Genomic DNA, 19,055 nt, shown 5'->3' with positions numbered 1-19,055 from the left:
CTGCTTGTCCCCTCGCGTTGTGAGGACGGACGACAGGTTCTCTATGGGATTAAGATCCGGGGAGTTGCCTGGCCACGGATCCAAAATTTCAATGTAATGATCTTCGAGCCACTTCTTTATCACTCCTGCTTTGTGACAAGGATCTCCATCATGCTGGAAAATGCACAGATCACAGACCAAATTGCTCATGGATCGTTGGAAGAAGTCCAAGACGTTTTGATACCATTCTTTATTCCTGGCAATGTTTTTGGGCAGAATTATGAGAGCCCACTCCCTTGGTTGAAAGGCAACTCCACACATGGATGGTCTCAGGATGCTTCATTTTTTGGCCAATGAAGCTTTTAGCAATTATTTAAAATGCATCTGATCACTCTACACAATAATCTAGAAACAATGTGAATGAACCACAACATCTTAAGCTGCAAACTTTGCAAAACACAAAATTTGTCACTGCCAAAACCTTTGGCCAAGACTGTATACAAAATGGCCCCATGGTATTTGGACACTTAAGTCATGCTTTAAAAAAAAAAGCGAATAACGCTTAACGAGAGTCTTTGCGCATTGTGTTCATATCCTGCTGTTCTGTGGCCACGGATTTGCGTGTCTTGTCTTTTTCTCCTACAGGTGACTTGGCAGGACCCTGTATGTTATGGTACTAAATTAGTTTTAATCGTTTAACCACCACAGCGTCTCGTCTCCATTGGCAACACGCACCATTTGAGTCGATTGCAAATGATGTCGCAGGTAACGGAGAGTGCAGGTGGCGATTGCAAGTGACATTGTAATTTTGTTTCTTTTTTTCTTGTCTTGACCACCTGGTTACTGTTGTAAAATGTTGAGAGATTCAATGTAAAAAAATAAATAAAATTAAATTAAAAAAAGATTGAAAGTGACGTCACTTGAGGAAGCACAGGTATCTGAGAGTGTAAGTGCATGTCTGCAGCCAAACCCTATTGGTCACGTTGAATTAGGCTACGTCCACACGAAGCCAGAGCTTTCCCTATCCAATCTTTTTTTTCACCTCGTCTCAAGAAATATTTGCGTCCTCACGAAACCACGAAACCAACACAAAACTATGTAGTATACATGCCAGACCAGCATGTGGCGCTGTAATTCTGCCACAGAGATACACTAAAAACGGAGAAGACTTGGACTATGCGCATAAACCTTGATATACAAACGAACATGGAACAATACATTTATGTACGTGACGTAGCGGTGTCTGACTTGGGGTGAGACGTGGGCTGATGACGCCATCGTTTCAGAAAATATACGGATTCGCTGTCCACACGAAAATGCAAGGGCGGCGTTTTCAGATTTATCCACTCTGGGACCCGGTTTAAAAAAATATCGGTTTCACTCTCCCAAAACGCCGGATCCGTCTGGATGAAACGCCTATACGATACAAAATGTATGCGTATACAGCTAAATGTGTCTCCGTGTGGATGGGGCCTTAATGAAAGCAGTTAAATCTTCTGTTTATGCGGGGCATATTTGGAGTTTCCGCGCGAGAGCGCTCTCTGGCCTTCGGATGGAGATTTACTACTGATCACAGAACTGTGCTTCCCTGACAAGATGCGAATGACAATTGCAGCTTTTGCCTAACCGCGATTGCTATTTAATTTTGATAAATTGTGCAGCCCTATGATACTGTTATGATAAAAAAATCTTAGACAGTAATTTCTTCATTTTTATCAGGAGGTATGTAAAATCAAAAATGGAGTCCATGTCTTCAATATGAAATATGAGCCTTTTATACATCCACTGTGGGGGAAAAAACAAACAAACAAAAAAAATTCCTGTACACTTCTATACACTGGAGAAAAACATGGATTATCAGATGTTTACTTCTATTTCTTTAGAGAGAAGTATTATTTTTCCTATTTATGGCCAAAATAGGACTGAGTGTGCATTACTGAGTGCTAAACTCATGTAATGTCTGTTTCATTCATACTGGATACCAGAGGAAACTCCAAATATGCATCACAGTAATAAAGTAATAGAACTCATGATGCTCCAGGAAATCCCTAATATAAACAAAGGTATCTAGCTATCACTGTGACTGAATGAATTAAAAGAAGCTAGAAACTTATGAACTGATTAAACATGAAAACAATAATCCTACGACAATATATGGTTTATCAGTGTTCTTCACGCCATCTCAGGCATTTTCATAATAATAAAGTAAATTTATAATGCAATGCTAATCGACATTGCCTTTACTGCAGTATAGAATACATTTTGTGCCTCATTCTGTAATAAGCCATATCAGATCAAAAAATGAAGTTATTTCAAAACACTCGACTGATGTTGTGGAGTAAAATCATGTTATAATGTTCTCAACAACAGGTTTATAAACGCTTCTCATTAAGTTTGAGAGGATGTCTGGAGTGTGTTGCTTAATCAGATGCATGTTATAAGCTAAAGCGCTTCTTCCCTCCTTTTATAGCAATCAGTCTGCTCTTACAATCTATTTAGTATGATAGTGATTTCCCCTGACTAGTACTCATTCACACTTTCACATGTGCTGCTGATATGATTAGTCAATTAATGTTAGCTGGTCATTTTGTGTCAGGATCAAAAAAGAGTGAAAAAAATGTTTTTAATGAAAAAGTTAATTTTTTGGCCAATGAAGCTTTTAGCAATTATTTAAAATGCATCTGATCACTCTACACAATAATCTAGAAACAATGTGAATGAACCACAACATCTTAAGCTGCAAACTTTGCAAAACACAAAATTTGTCACTGCCAAAACCTTTGGCCAAGACTGTATACAAAATGGCCCCATGGTATTTGGACACTTAAGTCAAAAAAAAGCGAAAAAAGCGAATAACGCTTAACGAGAGTCTTTGCGCATTGTGTTCATATCCTGCTGTTCTGATTTGCGTGATTTGCGTGTCTTGTCTTTTTCTCCTACAGGTGACTTGGCAGGACCCTGTATGTTATGGTACTAAATTAGTTTTAATCGTTTAACCACCACAGCGTCTCGTCTCCATTGGCAACACGCACCATTTGAGTCGATTGCAAATGATGTCGCAGGTAACGGAGAGTGCAGGTGGCGATTGCAAGTGACATTGTAATTTTGTTTCTTTTTTTCTTGTCTTGACCACCTGGTTACTGTTGTAAAATGTTGAGAGATTCAATGTAAAAAAAAAAAAAAAATAAAATAAAAAAAAGATTGAAAGTGACGTCACTTGAGGAAGCACAGGTATCTGAGAGTGTAAGTGCATGTCTGCAGCCAAACCCTATTGGTCACGTTGAATTAGGCTACGTCCACACGAAGCCAGAGCTTTCCCTATCCAATCTTTTTTTTCACCTCGTCTCAAGAAATATTTGCGTCCTCACGAAACCACGAAACCAACACAAAACTATGTAGTATACATGCCAGACCAGCATGTGGCGCTGTAATTCTGCCACAGAGATACACTAAAAACGGAGAAGACTTGGACTATGCGCATAAACCTTGATATACAAACGAACATGGAACAATACATTTATGTACGTGACGTAGCGGTGTCTGACTTGGGGTGAGACGTGGGCTGATGACGCCATCGTTTCAGAAAATATACGGATTCGCTGTCCACACGAAAATGCAAGGGCGGCGTTTTCAGATTTATCCACTCTGGGACCCGGTTTAAAAAAATATCGGTTTCACTCTCCCAAAACGCCGGATCCGTCTGGATGAAACGCCTATACGATACAAAATGTATGCGTATACAGCTAAATGTGTCTCCGTGTGGATGGGGCCTTAATGAAAGCAGTTAAATCTTCTGTTTATGCGGGGCATATTTGGAGTTTCCGCGCGAGAGCGCTCTCTGGCCTTCGGATGGAGATTTACTACTGATCACAGAACTGTGCTTCCCTGACAAGATGCGAATGACAATTGCAGCTTTTGCCTAACCGCGATTGCTATTTAATTTTGATAAATTGTGCAGCCCTATGATACTGTTATGATAAAAAAATCTTAGACAGTAATTTCTTCATTTTTATCAGGAGGTATGTAAAATCAAAAATGGAGTCCATGTCTTCAATATGAAATATGAGCCTTTTATACATCCACTGTGGGGGAAAAAACAAACAAACAAAAAAAATTCCTGTACACTTCTATACACTGGAGAAAAACATGGATTATCAGATGTTTACTTCTATTTCTTTAGAGAGAAGTATTATTTTTCCTATTTATGGCCAAAATAGGACTGAGTGTGCATTACTGAGTGCTAAACTCATGTAATGTCTGTTTCATTCATACTGGATACCAGAGGAAACTCCAAATATGCATCACAGTAATAAAGTAATAGAACTCATGATGCTCCAGGAAATCCCTAATATAAACAAAGGTATCTAGCTATCACTGTGACTGAATGAATTAAAAGAAGCTAGAAACTTATGAACTGATTAAACATGAAAACAATAATCCTACGACAATATATGGTTTATCAGTGTTCTTCACGCCATCTCAGGCATTTTCATAATAATAAAGTAAATTTATAATGCAATGCTAATCGACATTGCCTTTACTGCAGTATAGAATACATTTTGTGCCTCATTCTGTAATAAGCCATATCAGATCAAAAAATGAAGTTATTTCAAAACACTCGACTGATGTTGTGGAGTAAAATCATGTTATAATGTTCTCAACAACAGGTTTATAAACGCTTCTCATTAAGTTTGAGAGGATGTCTGGAGTGTGTTGCTTAATCAGATGCATGTTATAAGCTTGCAGAGATGAGCAGCATTTACTACTGGCGCTGTGCATATATTTATTTTAATAAAAATCACAGCCTTTGCGATTCAAAAATCGCATCAAGCCAAATCGCGATTTCAGTTCGATTTCGATTAATTGTTCAGCCCTAAATTGAAACAGTAAAATTAAAGTCAGTCCTCACCATCTTCATCAACAGCATTTAGCTGTGATTGTTTGGAGACAGCTGCAGTGTCTGAACTGTGTACAGGAGCAGCCTGCAGGGACTGACTTAACATGTCCGAGTAACGCTCTGTCTGACCCACGATGAAATCCAGCTGGAGATCTAGAGCCTTCTTCCGCTTCTCTTCCAGTCTGGACTGTTGTTTATACTGGACCACCTGTGTACAGCAATGGACGGGAAAGAGTTTAAAGTATGAATCATTGACAGTTTTTAATACAATAAAGGTTTCATCCCAAAAAAATAAAAATAAAAAATAAATAAACAATTCACTGAAAGTCACCTTCTCGACGCTGCTCCAGAAGGAACGGACCTCCTTGGCAATAGAAGAAGCAACTCTTCTCAGTTTGGTCTGCTCCTCTCGTTTCGCTCTCTCTTCCTTCTGTCTCAGCTCCTCATGGTGGCGCATCACCATCCGTACTACCTGAAAATGAGTTCAGATTGGTGAGATAGATGCTCTCTTAACACAACATAAAAAAAAATAGCATGTTTCAAACAGGACAGTATGAATGTACCGTTTCTTACCTTTCGGGCCACACCTCTTTTCCATCGCCTCTCTTGTGCAAAATCTGCAGAGAGCCACTGCATTTCCTCACAGAGGTAATCCCAATGCACTTTGGGCCGTACTGGTTCGGTTATACGAGACAGACGTTTTAGGGACCAGAAACCTTCACGTTTTAGTGCAAGGGTACGATGTTCTATTTCTGCTTCCTGTTAAAAGTAAAAAATTAATTAATTAATAAAAATAAAATACAAGGATAAACATCCACTTATAACCATTAAATCACTGTATTTCTGAAAGTAAAAGTTTTAATGTGTCCTTCTCTTACATGTTTTGCCAGTTCTGCCATATCTGTATGCTTTGGCGTGGATTTCAGTGTGGTTGTTTGCTCTGACTGAGAACAGCCAACATAACCCTGGGACGAAGTGGAGGGCATGTTTCTGCCATGAGAGTTGCGTACTGGTGAGGCCCTGCCTGTGTGAGAACGCATCCAGTCACCAGATGAGGGAGATGGAGATGGACATGGAACAGGGGAGGTGGAAGGGGTAGAGACTGCTGTAACCTTGCCTGCAATCCACTGGCAAACCTTGGGAAAGACAAATAAAACAGTGTGTCTGACTGCGTAACTGCACAATATTATTCAGCATGGAGTACAAAAAGAGATAGAGTGCCCAAGAAGAGATAAAAGAGCTTCATAAAAACAGCCTGGTCTACAAGGACATCTTGGTGAGCAAACGTCTTATAGTCTCTCTCCTAATTTCTAAATAATACATGCTACTCTGAATGATAGAAAGGTGATAGAAGATGAAATAGTTTCATACACTCAGCTCTGTTTTCCTGTAAGTTTATACTTGTAAAAAACAAAAACAAACAAAAAAAAAAAACAGGAATTTTTAAGCTAGTGAGTTGAAGCAGTGATAGACCGATATATATTCCAGGTCAATAAAATGGTCTTTTTGAGATTTTTGGCATATACCAAAAACCATGCCAGCTTGGCTTACTGAACACAAGTTTTACTTTCCCCCTTTTTGTGAATTTAAATATTGGGTAAAATAAGTGTTCACTTCAGTGTCCGCATATTTGTTAAAAATGTATTTTCTTAGCCTACATACCAGAATTTTTACTGGGTACCCCACTTTCTAGATAACAGTATTTGCCATTACAAAAACCCATATCGGTCAACCACTAGTTGGAAGAAGCAGAATCATTGCATCAGCTTGCAATGATCAGATCTGAAGGATGCCTGACACCTCTTACCTTCAATAACAAGCCTTGTTTGTCTGTCCTGCTCTGCCCACGCTGGAAAACACACATGGCTCAATATACAGCCAAGAAGTGCACTAGCATCAGATCGTGGCTTTAAAACGGTTATGGATAGTGTACACAGGCTCAAAAACATCTGAATTATAAATACACTTCTGCTGACTACCTCTGATGCTTTCATTGTGACCAAACATGTACATCAAATACAACAAATTACAAATTAAATCACTGCTTCATCATGGTTAAAGTCATAATAGGTCAGTTAATAGTTTATTTGCTTTTACCTTGTTCGCTGCTGGACTGGGCGTAGCATTGCTATCCTCATTCTGGACCTCCATTGAGCTGTCAACCTCTCCATCGCTGCTCTCTTCTATAGAAGCATCAAGTGGCTCCAGGATGGTGTTTTGAGCATCCTGCGTTGTTGACAAAAGTTCATCCAGTAACTGTTGCTGCTCCAGCTCCAGTTCCCCCCCCAAAGACATTGAATCCTGGCATGGTGTACCAGCCAAAGACTGTTTACACCGATTCCCCTCTGGGACAACACTGGATGCAGTACCCCACACATCTCCAGCAGGAGGAGGAAGGTGGCTTTGTGAGTTATGGAGTTGTACTGAAGTTGATAAAGAAGTATTAGCAGAGGATTCGTTTTGAAGCAACTTGTCAGAACTATTTAATTTATTTAAGTTTTCTTTCTCAGAGCTGTTCTGTGAAAGTACATTAGAAGTGGAAACAGTCCGAGAGGACTGAGAGAGAGTGTTTGAGACAGGGCGGTCAGCAGGCAACATAGCATCCTCCTTTATGGTGGAGGACGCAGCTGTATAAGTTTTAGCAAGGCACTCTGAAGCTTTATTGAATCCATCACTGGGTGTTTCAACCGGGACAGGTGAGTTCTGCTTGGCTGAGATCCTAGCAGACAGGGAAGAAGGTTGCTTAAGGGCAGGGCTGTCAGCCTTCTTTAAGATCAGTAGCTTTGGATCAATCGTGCCACAAGACAATGAAATTAATGACACACCTGGTGTGTTTTCCACCACACCAGATTCTTGCTGTTCTCGCACAGAGTCAAGTGTGACGTCCATCACCGTGCATGTTAACCCTGTCAACGTGTTTGCAAGATCAGTCTGACTTGAATCATCATTTTGCTTGACAATTATAGATTCTTCTTTTTGCGTAGAGGGCATGGTAAGTAACTCTTCTGTGGGTTTGAGTGCATCAGGACGAGATGAGGTCTGATTCCCTAGATTACTCTGGGCTTGCAAGTCTTGCATCAATGTTTCCATTGGTTTCTCCTCTTCTTTGTCAGTTAACAGCAGCTTAACATCACTGTGAAGGGCAGCTGATGTAAAGCAGGGCACAGTGCATTCATATACAGCAACAGTTGACTGGGATTCAGGGCACTGCACCAGAGACTCCTCGCTGACCTCCATCTCTGCATGCTCAGACTGCCCATCTATCTCGCTTACAACCAGCCAGGTATCCTCCATATCTGGCTGCATTAAAATACCTACATCGATCAAATCTTTCACCTCAACAGCACTGAGAGCCTCTGCACTCACTTCCTGCCTCTCTTCCACATTCACAATATCTGCAGTATCATTCAGGCATATCTGAATCTGTGAGAGTTTATGATCAGCTGGAAGGGACTCTTGTACATGTTGGACCATACAGTCAGAAAGATTTGGCTGATCTGATTCTAGCCCCTCTAAAGTCACACAGTTCTCCTTGTGTGTGAGTAGCACGCTCCCATCCTGATGGTGATTTGAAGACATGGATATTTCTATTCGATTGGCACTGTCATTCTGCTTCAAAATCACATCAGAAGAGCCGCAAACCATGACTTGTGACCTTTCATTCACCTGTACATTGTCAGTGCATGTCCCATGCCCAGACAGCTTTGGTTCATCAACAGAAATGTTGCGAAATACTTCTTTAGCAGCCACATTAAAACACAGATGACCATCTACAGGGACTTTCTCGTTTCCTTGCCCCTCCCTTGCACTAGTCTCTTTACCCAAGTGAAACATTTTGGGGGTTTCACTTAAACTTACATACTGAGAGCTTAGCTCTTGCACACACTGTGTATTCTCAGGCGGGGTGGGCACACCAGGTGTTTTTGTCCTTTGTAAAGCCTTTTGTGTTTTACTGCAGTCCTCTGGGGGATAACAGCTGCCCTTATCGGGGTCATTTGGCATGCTATTTCCACTGTTGAGGGTAATGTGCTCCCCTTCTTGTTTTGATGATGCATATCCTGAGCAAAGGGAATTTCCACTATTACCTTGTTTTGTTCCCAAGGTTTGTCTAATTGGACTAACTGCTCCTTCTTTGTCTGTTTTAGCCAGATCTTGCGTGACAACTTCCATAGCCTCCTTAGACTCAAGTTTACAATCCTGCTTCGCTGAATTTGTCGTACTTTGTTTCTGTGGGATGCCAAACGCAGATGTGGCAGTCTGATTTGTCTGAAAAAGGGGAGTTGTTTGGGGCTGCTCCATGTCTCTGCCTGTTGTCTTAACTGCACTTGAGACTGCTGGGATGACTTTTGTTGTTGGGACACAGGGGCTTTCTTCAGGTGCGTGCTTTCCAGACATGTTCTTGTAGTCCAATTTGATTGTCTCTGGAGGCAAGGGTCCCTTTTCTGTCTCAATAGGGGTAGAGACACCCCCTGCATCTCCAGGGTGTTGGCTCCAATCTTGGCAGTGGTCTGTGCCGGATCCTTCCGCCATATCGGTCTCCCTGTATGCAAGACTTGCTTGCTCTGTGTTACACCTGTACAGCAAATCCTGTTTCTGCGTAATGCTATCTGTCCCGCTCTCAAAAAGTCTGTCTGAGGCAGTCTGACCCTCCAATGTGTCTGTAAGGTTTTGTGTGTCTTCAGCAGTAGCTGACACCAGTCCTCTTTGGGCAGCTGATATCTCCGCTGATTCCTCGGTGCCACTGTTTCTTTGAACGTAAGCGATGGTCTGTTCTTTACATGCAACCTTTGAGTCTCCTTTCTGCTGCGATCCAGTGGCGACATCAACCGATGATGGTGGTAGAGTGGCAGCTGTGACTGGCTGCAGGGCATGCTGGGGAGGCCCGGCCACATTCTGCGCAACCACGGAGGTGCCACCCAGCACAGCCACTGCCGGACAGGTGCGCTGCTGCACCACCTCTTCCCCAAACTGTCCTGCTTTAGAACCGGCACTGCTACACACTAAACCTGAAAGTACAGAAGTGAGATGTGGCATGACTAACCCTTTACAAAATGCACAAATACATGACACAAATATGTTTAGATGAACGTATAAACAAAAATTTTCAGGAAGTATTTAAACATCGAAGCTGATACAACAGCACTCTCACTAGCATCTGAAAGCATTACAGAATTAGCCAGACAAGCAAGGGGTGGAAAATGTAAGAATTTTATGAGTAACAGACATTACTATTCCGCAGAAATTGTGTAACTGTACACCAGCCATGGATTATGATCGGGTCAACATATAACTTAAATGGAATGATTAAATAAATACCTGTATGTGATGAAGCACCAGTCTCTTCCGTGATTTCCACTTCCAGGATGCTGAGATCAAGGGTACCGCTGCATCTGAGGATCTAAAGATAAACAATTGGAGTAAATTTCATGCATTAGATCATCTATTTGTAAAATCAAACCTAAAATCCTAAAGAAACAGCAAGAGCATGATCCGACATATATGAGGGGGAAAAAGTGCTTTCTTAGAATGCAAGGTATAGACGAATAAGCTGCAGCAGGACTATGTGAATTCCTCAAAACTCTTCTGCTCTACGTAGTCGGTGGTTAAAATGCAAGAGCAGCCAACACAAGTAAAAAGAGCGTTTCTCATTGACTGAATCTACAAAGTTACGGAGAAAACTTTCGTTTAGCAATACAGTAAATTCATTAGAATGTTGAGCTACTATTAAATCTTCCAAACAGCCGGCTTCTATACTAAAGGAATATATAGAGCATATATGAAGAAAATAGTGTCGTGTTTTACTGGAATATTAACTGCACACAACTTTTAAAACACACACCTTGTTACTTAAATGTTAAAAATAAAAATGCTGTACAGCAGGACAATTAACGTTAGTCTCATTCAACTTATAGTTACAATAGTGCGGGTGCTTCACGTTCGGCTAGCCTTTAGCAATGACTTACCGCTGATTCGGACGTTATTCTCCTACGACTGCTTATAAACTTAAGAAGATAGGATGGCGGTTGACGTTTAATACCGAATACGGATAACAAATGGAGCCGGCAGTTCTGTATGCATGAGGCGGGCGAACACACATTGGCCTTTAGCAGGCTAGGCAAAGCTAATAGCTCACAGACGTTACAATGGAGCCGACACGATAACGTTTCGTTTTTGTTGTTGGCGTTTAAATGACAGGGAGCTACGGTCCTAAACTGTTTTGTGTAATAGTACGTGAGAGGGCGTCTGTTATTATATAATTTTCTGACTCAGACAAACACACTGACATATACATAAAACACTGACATATACATAAATAACGTTACACACACCGTCTCAAGCTCTCAGGCGCGCGCTGAACACACCGCTCGGGCAAAGAGCGCGTGTGCACACCTCGGCTTCCATAAGAAGTTGTGCAATGATCAAGAACAAACTATTATTCATTATAATCCATATCGAGGGGTTTTAAAGACTTGTCACTAAACATAAACGTATTACTTCTCATTTTCTTTTACACCCTTTACAGAAGCGACCTCTTGACGTCACCGCGCGGGGTCAAGCTACACAAAAATGCCTGTCAACTAGCGATGCCGAGTCGGATCTTTTCAAATTTAAAGTATACGAAACAGTAGCTCTTTTAATAAATGATATATTATGATTGTATTATAAACTTTGTAAAACTGGCAAGATATATGTAGTGCTTTATAGTACTAATGTATGCTGTTTATATTTGGGCTCCAAATGCCTTGACATTACACATTAGGCTACGTTACATCAAATTACAATAAAATAAACTTATTAATATAATGTAATAAAAAAAGGTAATAAACAGCAATATGTGCCTACATGCATCTTTCACACAACTTTATTAGATAAGTTTTACAGCACGTAATATGCCACGCCGAGATGGGACCACTGGATGACAAAGAATCACTGAATCGGTTCTCAAACCGGGGTTTTGATTCGAAAGAACCGATACACAAAAATGAGTTGGACTTTCCATCAACTACAGTCAACAAATCTACAGGCTATTATGTTGTACGTTGTATATTCTAGATTCGCGAATCTTCATTATTTTAGTAATACATTTGTTAATTCGGAATGTTATATGAAAACCACTCACATTAAACACACCGGAGGCTAAAGTAACGCACAAAAATGATAACTTGGTTGTTGTTTCACTTGCAGTGACAGACGACTTTCGTTTTCAGCTCGCTGCCTCAAAAGTGTGCAGTACCAAGAAATCAGAACCCATCAGATTTGCTAAGGTTTTGGGTGCAATTCTATATGTTGCACTAAAAGTAGATAACAAACATGAAATGCGCTGTTGATCCAATCAAGTCAGCTCAATGAAGGCAGTACTGTAGATGACCTTACAAAACCGAAAAAATACTTTCAGCACCCGATTGCTTGAAAGTCAGCTTGTCCCGCCATGCCACAGTTCCCTCCTCCCCCTCCCATCACTTCCTCCCCAGCATTCCCCCCTCCTCAGCATTCCCCCCTCCTCTCACCACCGCCATCTTAAGTTCCCACCTACCTGAAATTTCCGAGCACTTTTCTTTTACTAAATTCTCGCTGAAGGAGTCGCCATCCGCTTCAAATCGTACTCAATCCGTGTTGAGACTTTTCCAAACTGTCTCTCGGTACCCAGTGAGGTACTGGCAGGTTCGCAGGCTCAAGTCAAAGAACGATCCGAGAGAGACTGGGTCCGGAATCGCTGAATCTAGCGGTTGCGGGGAGGAGACTTTCGACGCAGCGAAATGGAGGAACGAACGACTGCTGACCAAGTTGCGGAGCAAACAGACATCTCGCGAGACGTGCTTCAGCGCGCGCAGGCTTCTGAGTTTCTGCTGCACAGGTCTCAGCCGTTGCTGAAAATTCGCCGTGTTTAGATTTCTTTATTAAACGTAAATATCAAACAAAACCATGACTTGTTCGCACGTAACTTTAGAAATATATGAATTTTCAAACTAGTGTTTAAGAGTATCTCACTGTGTAGCTGGCAGCAGTTTGACGACAAGCTACAACTTACTGATATGACATAATTCACTAATTTTAGATTAAATTAAGAATTTTTAAAAAACAAATGTCTCGATAGATGTTTATGACCCGAGATACGATTTTTGATCTCATGGCTTATAGTAACAATTAAGTATAAGATATTTTGTGCACATATATTAAGTAAAATAAAATATGCAAAGTCCAGATAGGTCCCAATTTGGCTCTGAAATTGAGAAATGACAGTAACACACTATTTAAATATACACAATTAATCAATACACTACCACACATGTAAATAACCAACAATTTTTAATAATTAATTCATCTTTGTGGTTTTCTTTTCAAGGGGAGAGGGACATATTTAAAATGTATAAAATTGTTTTGCTCAAATATTTAATCCAGAATGTCCTGTATCTCCAGAGTCTTTCTAATCCTATAGTTTATCTGCAAGTACAAGATTTTTTTCAGTCCACAAACGCCTCATTTCACTCTGTGTGTTTGGATGATGGTTGTTGGAGACTTCCATTTGCTTCAACTGTGGAAAACATAGAAATAACACACACACACCTCCCCCAAAGTATGAAGATGTTCAGTTCTCTGAACCATAGAGGCTGGCTTTGATACATCCTCAGTACACAGGCTTTACCATAACCAGTATATTGGAGCAATATCACTGTAGTGCTTTGCTGGACAATAATTATCACAGACTCATTTCAACAAGTGAGTGCATTTGGTGAGACCTGAAACATGACATTATAACATAAACAGTGAATATATTTATTATGGAAGGTAATGTTAACAATAATTATTACAAAAGCAATATCTCTATTCTACTATATTCTGGCCCAACTCTTGTAATGAGTCAGACTAATGAATGGGAGACAGTTATTTCCCTTTTAATTTTAAAATATTATCCAACAAGATGTACGGTTCATAACTTTTTTAAAGAATAAAATAAATCTTAAGAAGTTCATTCTGATGTTCATGGAAGTTTTCTGATGGATGACTTGAATATTTAAAGCAGAATGTGGACCATGTGTTCCCAACAGTGCTGATTCAGACAACGAGAAGTACTTGACTACTTAAGCAGATGTCCGATTTCTCCTTCTTCAAATGCAAAGCTGAGGACTCAACAGTAGGTTTTCCTTAAGTTCACCAAGACAAACAAGTTCACAATTTTTGATCCATCACTCTTCAAACACAACCTGTCTTCATATTGGTAGTAATGAATAGTCTTTTAACATCCACAGGCCTCTTTGTAAAGAAAACCCTACATAAAAACCAGGGCACAGCAAAAGAGAACCTTAATTGCACCAACTTAACCACAGTGGATATCAAGTATATCAAACAGCCCTGGGAAGTATCTCTGTTCTCTCCCCAGGTTGTTTCAACACTTGTGTATGGTCACTGAAGCTTAGCTCTTTTTGAGTGTCCTGCAAATTCTTGCCGTTTAAGGAGCAGTTTCTTCAGCACAGCAGTTCTGGAAGCTCCTTGAGCTTTACCTAGTACTATCTGGACTCGCCGTCTTTATGTGTGGTAAAAAGGGCCAAGTCTCCTGCTGGGCCAAGTCCAAGTCTGGGGCCACGGGGTGGAGTAGAAGATCTGTTCACAGATGAAATGAGAGGTGGTGGAGCCCCAACAGACAACGCCCCAACTAGACCTGGTGTCTTTGTTAGAATGCCATTATGTACGTGAGAGTGATGCAGAGGTCCCAGTCTAGAGTAAAGGCCAGGGTGATGTGATGCTTGTGCAGACGCTCCAGCTGCTTGGAGATGAGAGTGGGATAGCAGCCCTGCGTGAAGCTGTTCTAGGTGGGCAGCATGAGACGGGCTAGGAAGGTGAGGTGCGGACAGGTGTGGATGCATTCCAAAGTACCGCACTCTTTCCAAGTCTTCCCGCAGTATCTGAGCACGTTGTTCCTCATCAAACGGGTGGGACATCAAACGGAACTCTGGCCTGCCTGCTGCGGATGAAGCAGAGGACGTAGAGGTAGGTGCTGGTGGATGGTGAGGGCTGGTTGCCACAGCTGCCTCCAAATAACGCTGTACCTGCTGATGTTGGAGAAATCTAGACAAGTGTGGATCAGAGCGAAGTGCAAGGTGGGGATCTGACCTCAGAGTCAATATTTCCCTGCGTTGCTGATGTTGAGCGGCCAGATCCCTCCAAGGGTCCCAGGGAAAGCTGTGAGTGGCTTGGGAATGACCATGTGGAGGACCATGTGGATGTGGTGGGAAACGATCAGCTGCAGTACCTAATACCAGTCCGACTGAGCCTCCAGCACCACCAAGATAGGGATCAATAGCCCGCGTACGATCTAAGAGGGACAGATGATGGTGGGGAGGGTGCGGAGTTGGTGGAGGAAGAGGCATGCCAGGTGTAGGTGTCAATGAGTGGGTTGAGGAAGGGGTTGATGGATGGGGTGGGTGCCGACTATTAGGCCGTTCAAAGTTGTGTGGAGGTAAGGAGATGGGCACTGGCTCAGGCTCCTCTTTACGCTCTTCCTTGACCTTGACTTGGGGGAGGAGCAACCCAGAGGTTAGACCATGTGTAGGTTTCGATACCGGAGTTGTGGTACGATCAGATTTCTTAACTGGAAGTGAACTAGAAGAGGCTGGACCACTATTCTCTCTTTGCGATGAATGGCTGGATTCTGTGCTGAGTGTGTGTGGTGGCTGTCGGTGAAATCGATCCAGAGGAGAGGGGGCTAAGGGAACGTTAGAAGGAGAGGTTGTGAGAATAGATGATGTTGAAGATCGAGGTCTGTCTGGTGCTGCGGAGGAAGCGGACACTGGTGCCCTGGATACAGAATGTTGTCTCTTGTCTGACTCCCTTTCTCTTTCTCTTTCACGCTCTCTGCTTTGGCCATCTGATTGAACTCCACCTCCACTCAGTGGGCCCAAGCCATTCATATGTGAACTGGGGGTGCTGCTGCGGTGCTTGAGGGATGGGACACCAGGTGACATTCGCACTGACAGGCGTCCATACAAGAGACTGTCTCTGTGTGAAACAGTATTAAACCAATTAAGTATGTGTCAAGTTGTGAGATGCGATACATAATTCCCTTTTGATCTTAAAAGCCCCTTGAAATCTACAGAAAAAAAAGAGATGTGTTATAATCTCATACCTGTCCTTTTCATCTTTTATACGAGTCGGTTCTCTTCTTTCCACCTCCTTTCCTCTATCATCTCTTTTCTCTGGTCCTTTTGCCCAGGATGATCCAGAGGGGAAAGAGGCAGGTGTAACATGCAGACGATTCCATGGATCATGGGGGTTACCCAATCCTCCAACTGCACTAGCAGAGGGCTCGGTCTTATGTCCAAAAACATTGGCAACTAAAGAAAATGTATAACATTTGCTTAGTCTTTGGCTGAGAGTAGAATGTGACTGATAAAACACCACTTAAATTAACCTTTTAATTAAAATGTTTAGGAAATGTTAGAAAACCAACACTTTCACATTAGAGCAGTGATTCTCAACCAGGGGTCCTCTGCAAACGTGGGGCCTGAAGATGACTTAAACGATTTAATACAAGGCAAAACAACAAAATCAAGATATATCAAAGTTTTGAAAAACAAAATTCTTTTGTTTTCTTTGAGAACCAGGAATACCACTGGAAAGGCCATGTAAATTGATTAAATCTTATAACTCCTTGGGCACTTCTATAATAAATATACTTTTTTCCCCCAAGTTATGCCAACTTGTAAATAAACTAAATTAAAAAAAAAAAATCATTATCCAGTAAACCACAAAAAACTGCCTTGAAGTCAAAAAGGTTGAGAACCACTGTGTTAAGAGTCATCCATATCCATTAATCCATATTCTTAAACAAAATAGCATGACAAACCTATCGTGGGGCTGCCTAGGCCTCCAAAGGCACCAGAACTCAGGGCTCCCAAAGAGAAGGTGGATGGACGAACATATGGGTCTGTAACATGAAACCCGGCCATTAGTGATCAAATTTAGACGTGATTGTCTTACTAAACGCAGAGGAAATTATGCTCTACAAAGCTAGCAAATGAAGCAAGCCTGAAGAACAGAACTGCACAGAGCAACAAGAGCAGCCATGGGTCACATTGGTTTTTGATGCCCCTACTTTCTCAGAGACAGACTCTTACCCAGATGTGCTGCTGAGGTGAGGAAAGAGGAATGGGGCGTTGATGGAGGCATGAATGGTGTGGAGGACGGATTGACTCCACCTGAGAAGACATGGGTCAACTCAGACAAAAACTTAAACACCCATAAATGGACTACCATTGAGTGTTGACATTTAGCCAAGTTTGTGCTTTATATCCTCCTTAAGCCTTTCTAATTTAGAGCCCTCGTATGGCAGCACAGTAGTTCTGTAAAAATCCTTCAGTAGTGCTGTCAAAGTGTTTTGTACCTGGAAACTGTTATTTAGGTAGAAACAACCGACTTCAACGTCTTAAAATCAATCGTAGCTTAAGAACAATCACAGGTTTATGTCACCTGCAGAATTCCCTAAATTGGTTGCAGAAATAAGTGTAAAAAGTAAAACCCACCAGCGGCTGCAAACAGGCTTCCTGGTCTTGTAAGATCAGAAGTTGGGGCAAGTGGACCACCAAGTGGTCCTAGACCTCCTAGTCCACCAATACCAGGGCCAGGGAGTCGAGGCAACAGGTCATTACGGAAGTCCAACTTTTGTGGATCAGCATGCATAAGCTGAGAAAGACAGCAACAGAAAGGTGGTCAACAGGACTGACACCACTTTTTAATTAAAAACATATCTAAAATCTTATTGTTTTGATGGTCAATTATATTGTATATCAACTGATTTTTCTTTTTTATGTAAAATACCAGGAAATATTTTAACAATTTTGTAATTTTTGGCTTTTTTGCATTAGAACTAAAAATAAACACAGATGAATGCAAAAACCTTGACTTTTTCTTGATGCCTTAGAATCATCCAAGCAACACGGACATGCATAGCGCACCATTTCCCAGGCTTCTGTAAAGAGACCATCCAAATAGAGTCAGAAAAGAATTGTCCGCTAGTCATTTAGAGATCAACAACTAAAATAAGTACAAAACAAAAGATTAAACTTACATTACTGACTTTTGGTGGTGGTGCAAATGGGTCTGTTAGCTGTGGACAAAAACACCATACATTATTCATACTTATGTCTCTATGAAGTTACAATTACGATGTATGATGTAAATATACATGATAGGGCGTCTTTACCCTTGTAGCTTTAGGTGGAAGGTGGGACGGTACAACTCCTAAACCAGCAGCCATCTCTGGAGCAGCTCCCTGAAGGGCAACAAGCTGTCAATAACAACACACCATTCAAACCCATTTCATGGGCTCAAAATAAAAACAGGACAAAATGTGACAGGATTGGAGCCAAACATTGGCTTTAACCCAATTAAAGTGGTCATCCTGACAAATCAGATTGTCCTTGAACTTTTAAAATGAATAACTCTGACATACTCTAATTTTCAGACCTCAGAATATCTTGCCCAAAATATGAGCCATAAACTCTTCACGGTTGTGCTATCACAACAAAAACACAAACATGTGATCACTGAATATTTGCATTTTAGCCTGTAGGATACATATTACTGCTAAAAACCAATAGAAAATACTATTCTCCCTTATAACCAACAGGAATAAACTTGAAGACAAGACAACAAACCTACAAGTAAGCTTTACTAACTTCACAGGTTGGTCATTCATAACAGAGGATTCATTCTTAGTCCTTTCAAAGATACAGCTGAAAAATGGCCAATTTAAGAGAGAGTGGAAAACGGTCATTTAAAACTGAATCGAGCGTTTATGAACCACAACCACATTATTTAAATCCTAATGAACCTGAAATCAAGACCTAAAGCCGCTTTTCCACCGAAATTACCTGGAACAATTTGTCCCAGGAACTTTTTTCCCCAGACCTGTTGATGTCTGCATTTCCATCGCAGTCTAAAGTACCTTGAAGAATAGGCAAATAGCCTGGTGACATAGGTCTGCGCGCGTTTCTCAATACCAAGTACGCAAAGTTCGGACTTGCATCCTCGGTAGTTCGGACTTTGCGAGTTCGCTTCGGGTGTGTGAAATCCCCACGGACGGGACGACGCAAGTCCGGTAATTCTGCAAACAGCAGCGTACTTGATAACGTCAGTCAGCTCGCCTTGGCTACTGCAATTTTCCTCACTGTATTTACAATAA

General features: G+C 41.4%; 2 protein-coding genes across 4 annotated transcripts in view; both read right to left on the bottom strand.

Moving 5' to 3' along the window:
- LOC107727294 (helicase SRCAP-like) overlaps nucleotides 1-12,701 on the bottom strand; it is a 27,832-nt gene extending 15,131 nt beyond the window's left edge. The window contains exons 1-8 of the mRNA XM_016537121.1: nucleotides 12,411-12,701; nucleotides 10,193-10,274; nucleotides 6,974-9,882; nucleotides 6,684-6,725; nucleotides 5,755-6,012; nucleotides 5,450-5,635; nucleotides 5,208-5,348; nucleotides 4,889-5,084 (exon numbers count right to left, since the gene is read on the bottom strand). Of these exons, the coding sequence (XP_016392607.1) occupies nucleotides 4,889-5,084; nucleotides 5,208-5,348; nucleotides 5,450-5,635; nucleotides 5,755-6,012; nucleotides 6,684-6,725; nucleotides 6,974-9,406 (3,256 nt within the window). The 5' untranslated portion in view covers nucleotides 9,407-9,882; nucleotides 10,193-10,274; nucleotides 12,411-12,701. The remainder of the gene's footprint in view (nucleotides 1-4,888; nucleotides 5,085-5,207; nucleotides 5,349-5,449; nucleotides 5,636-5,754; nucleotides 6,013-6,683; nucleotides 6,726-6,973; nucleotides 9,883-10,192; nucleotides 10,275-12,410) is intronic.
- Nucleotides 12,702-13,637: 936 nt separating this feature from the next.
- The window catches only part of LOC107727304 (autism susceptibility gene 2 protein-like), a 19,922-nt gene continuing 14,504 nt past the window's right edge, over nucleotides 13,638-19,055 (bottom strand). For 2 of the 3 annotated variants that reach the window (XM_016537135.1, XM_016537136.1), the window contains exons 15-19: nucleotides 17,395-17,554; nucleotides 16,990-17,070; nucleotides 16,719-16,799; nucleotides 15,999-16,206; nucleotides 13,638-15,871 (exon numbers count right to left, since the gene is read on the bottom strand). In XM_016537135.1, coding sequence (XP_016392621.1) covers nucleotides 14,383-15,871; nucleotides 15,999-16,206; nucleotides 16,719-16,799; nucleotides 16,990-17,070; nucleotides 17,395-17,554 — 2,019 coding nt within the window. In that variant the 3' untranslated portion in view covers nucleotides 13,638-14,382. The remainder of the gene's footprint in view (nucleotides 15,872-15,998; nucleotides 16,207-16,718; nucleotides 16,800-16,989; nucleotides 17,071-17,394; nucleotides 17,555-19,055) is intronic. The other variant, XM_016537137.1, reaches the window with a different exon arrangement.

This window comes from Sinocyclocheilus rhinocerous, unplaced genomic scaffold, assembly GCF_001515625.1.
Source record: "Sinocyclocheilus rhinocerous isolate Xijiao unplaced genomic scaffold, SAMN03320098_v1.1 scaffold186, whole genome shotgun sequence".
NCBI lineage: Eukaryota > Metazoa > Chordata > Actinopteri > Cypriniformes > Cyprinidae > Sinocyclocheilus > Sinocyclocheilus rhinocerous.
The sequence above is the reverse complement of the archived record's forward strand: the minus strand, read 5'-3'. Positions and strand labels throughout refer to the sequence as shown.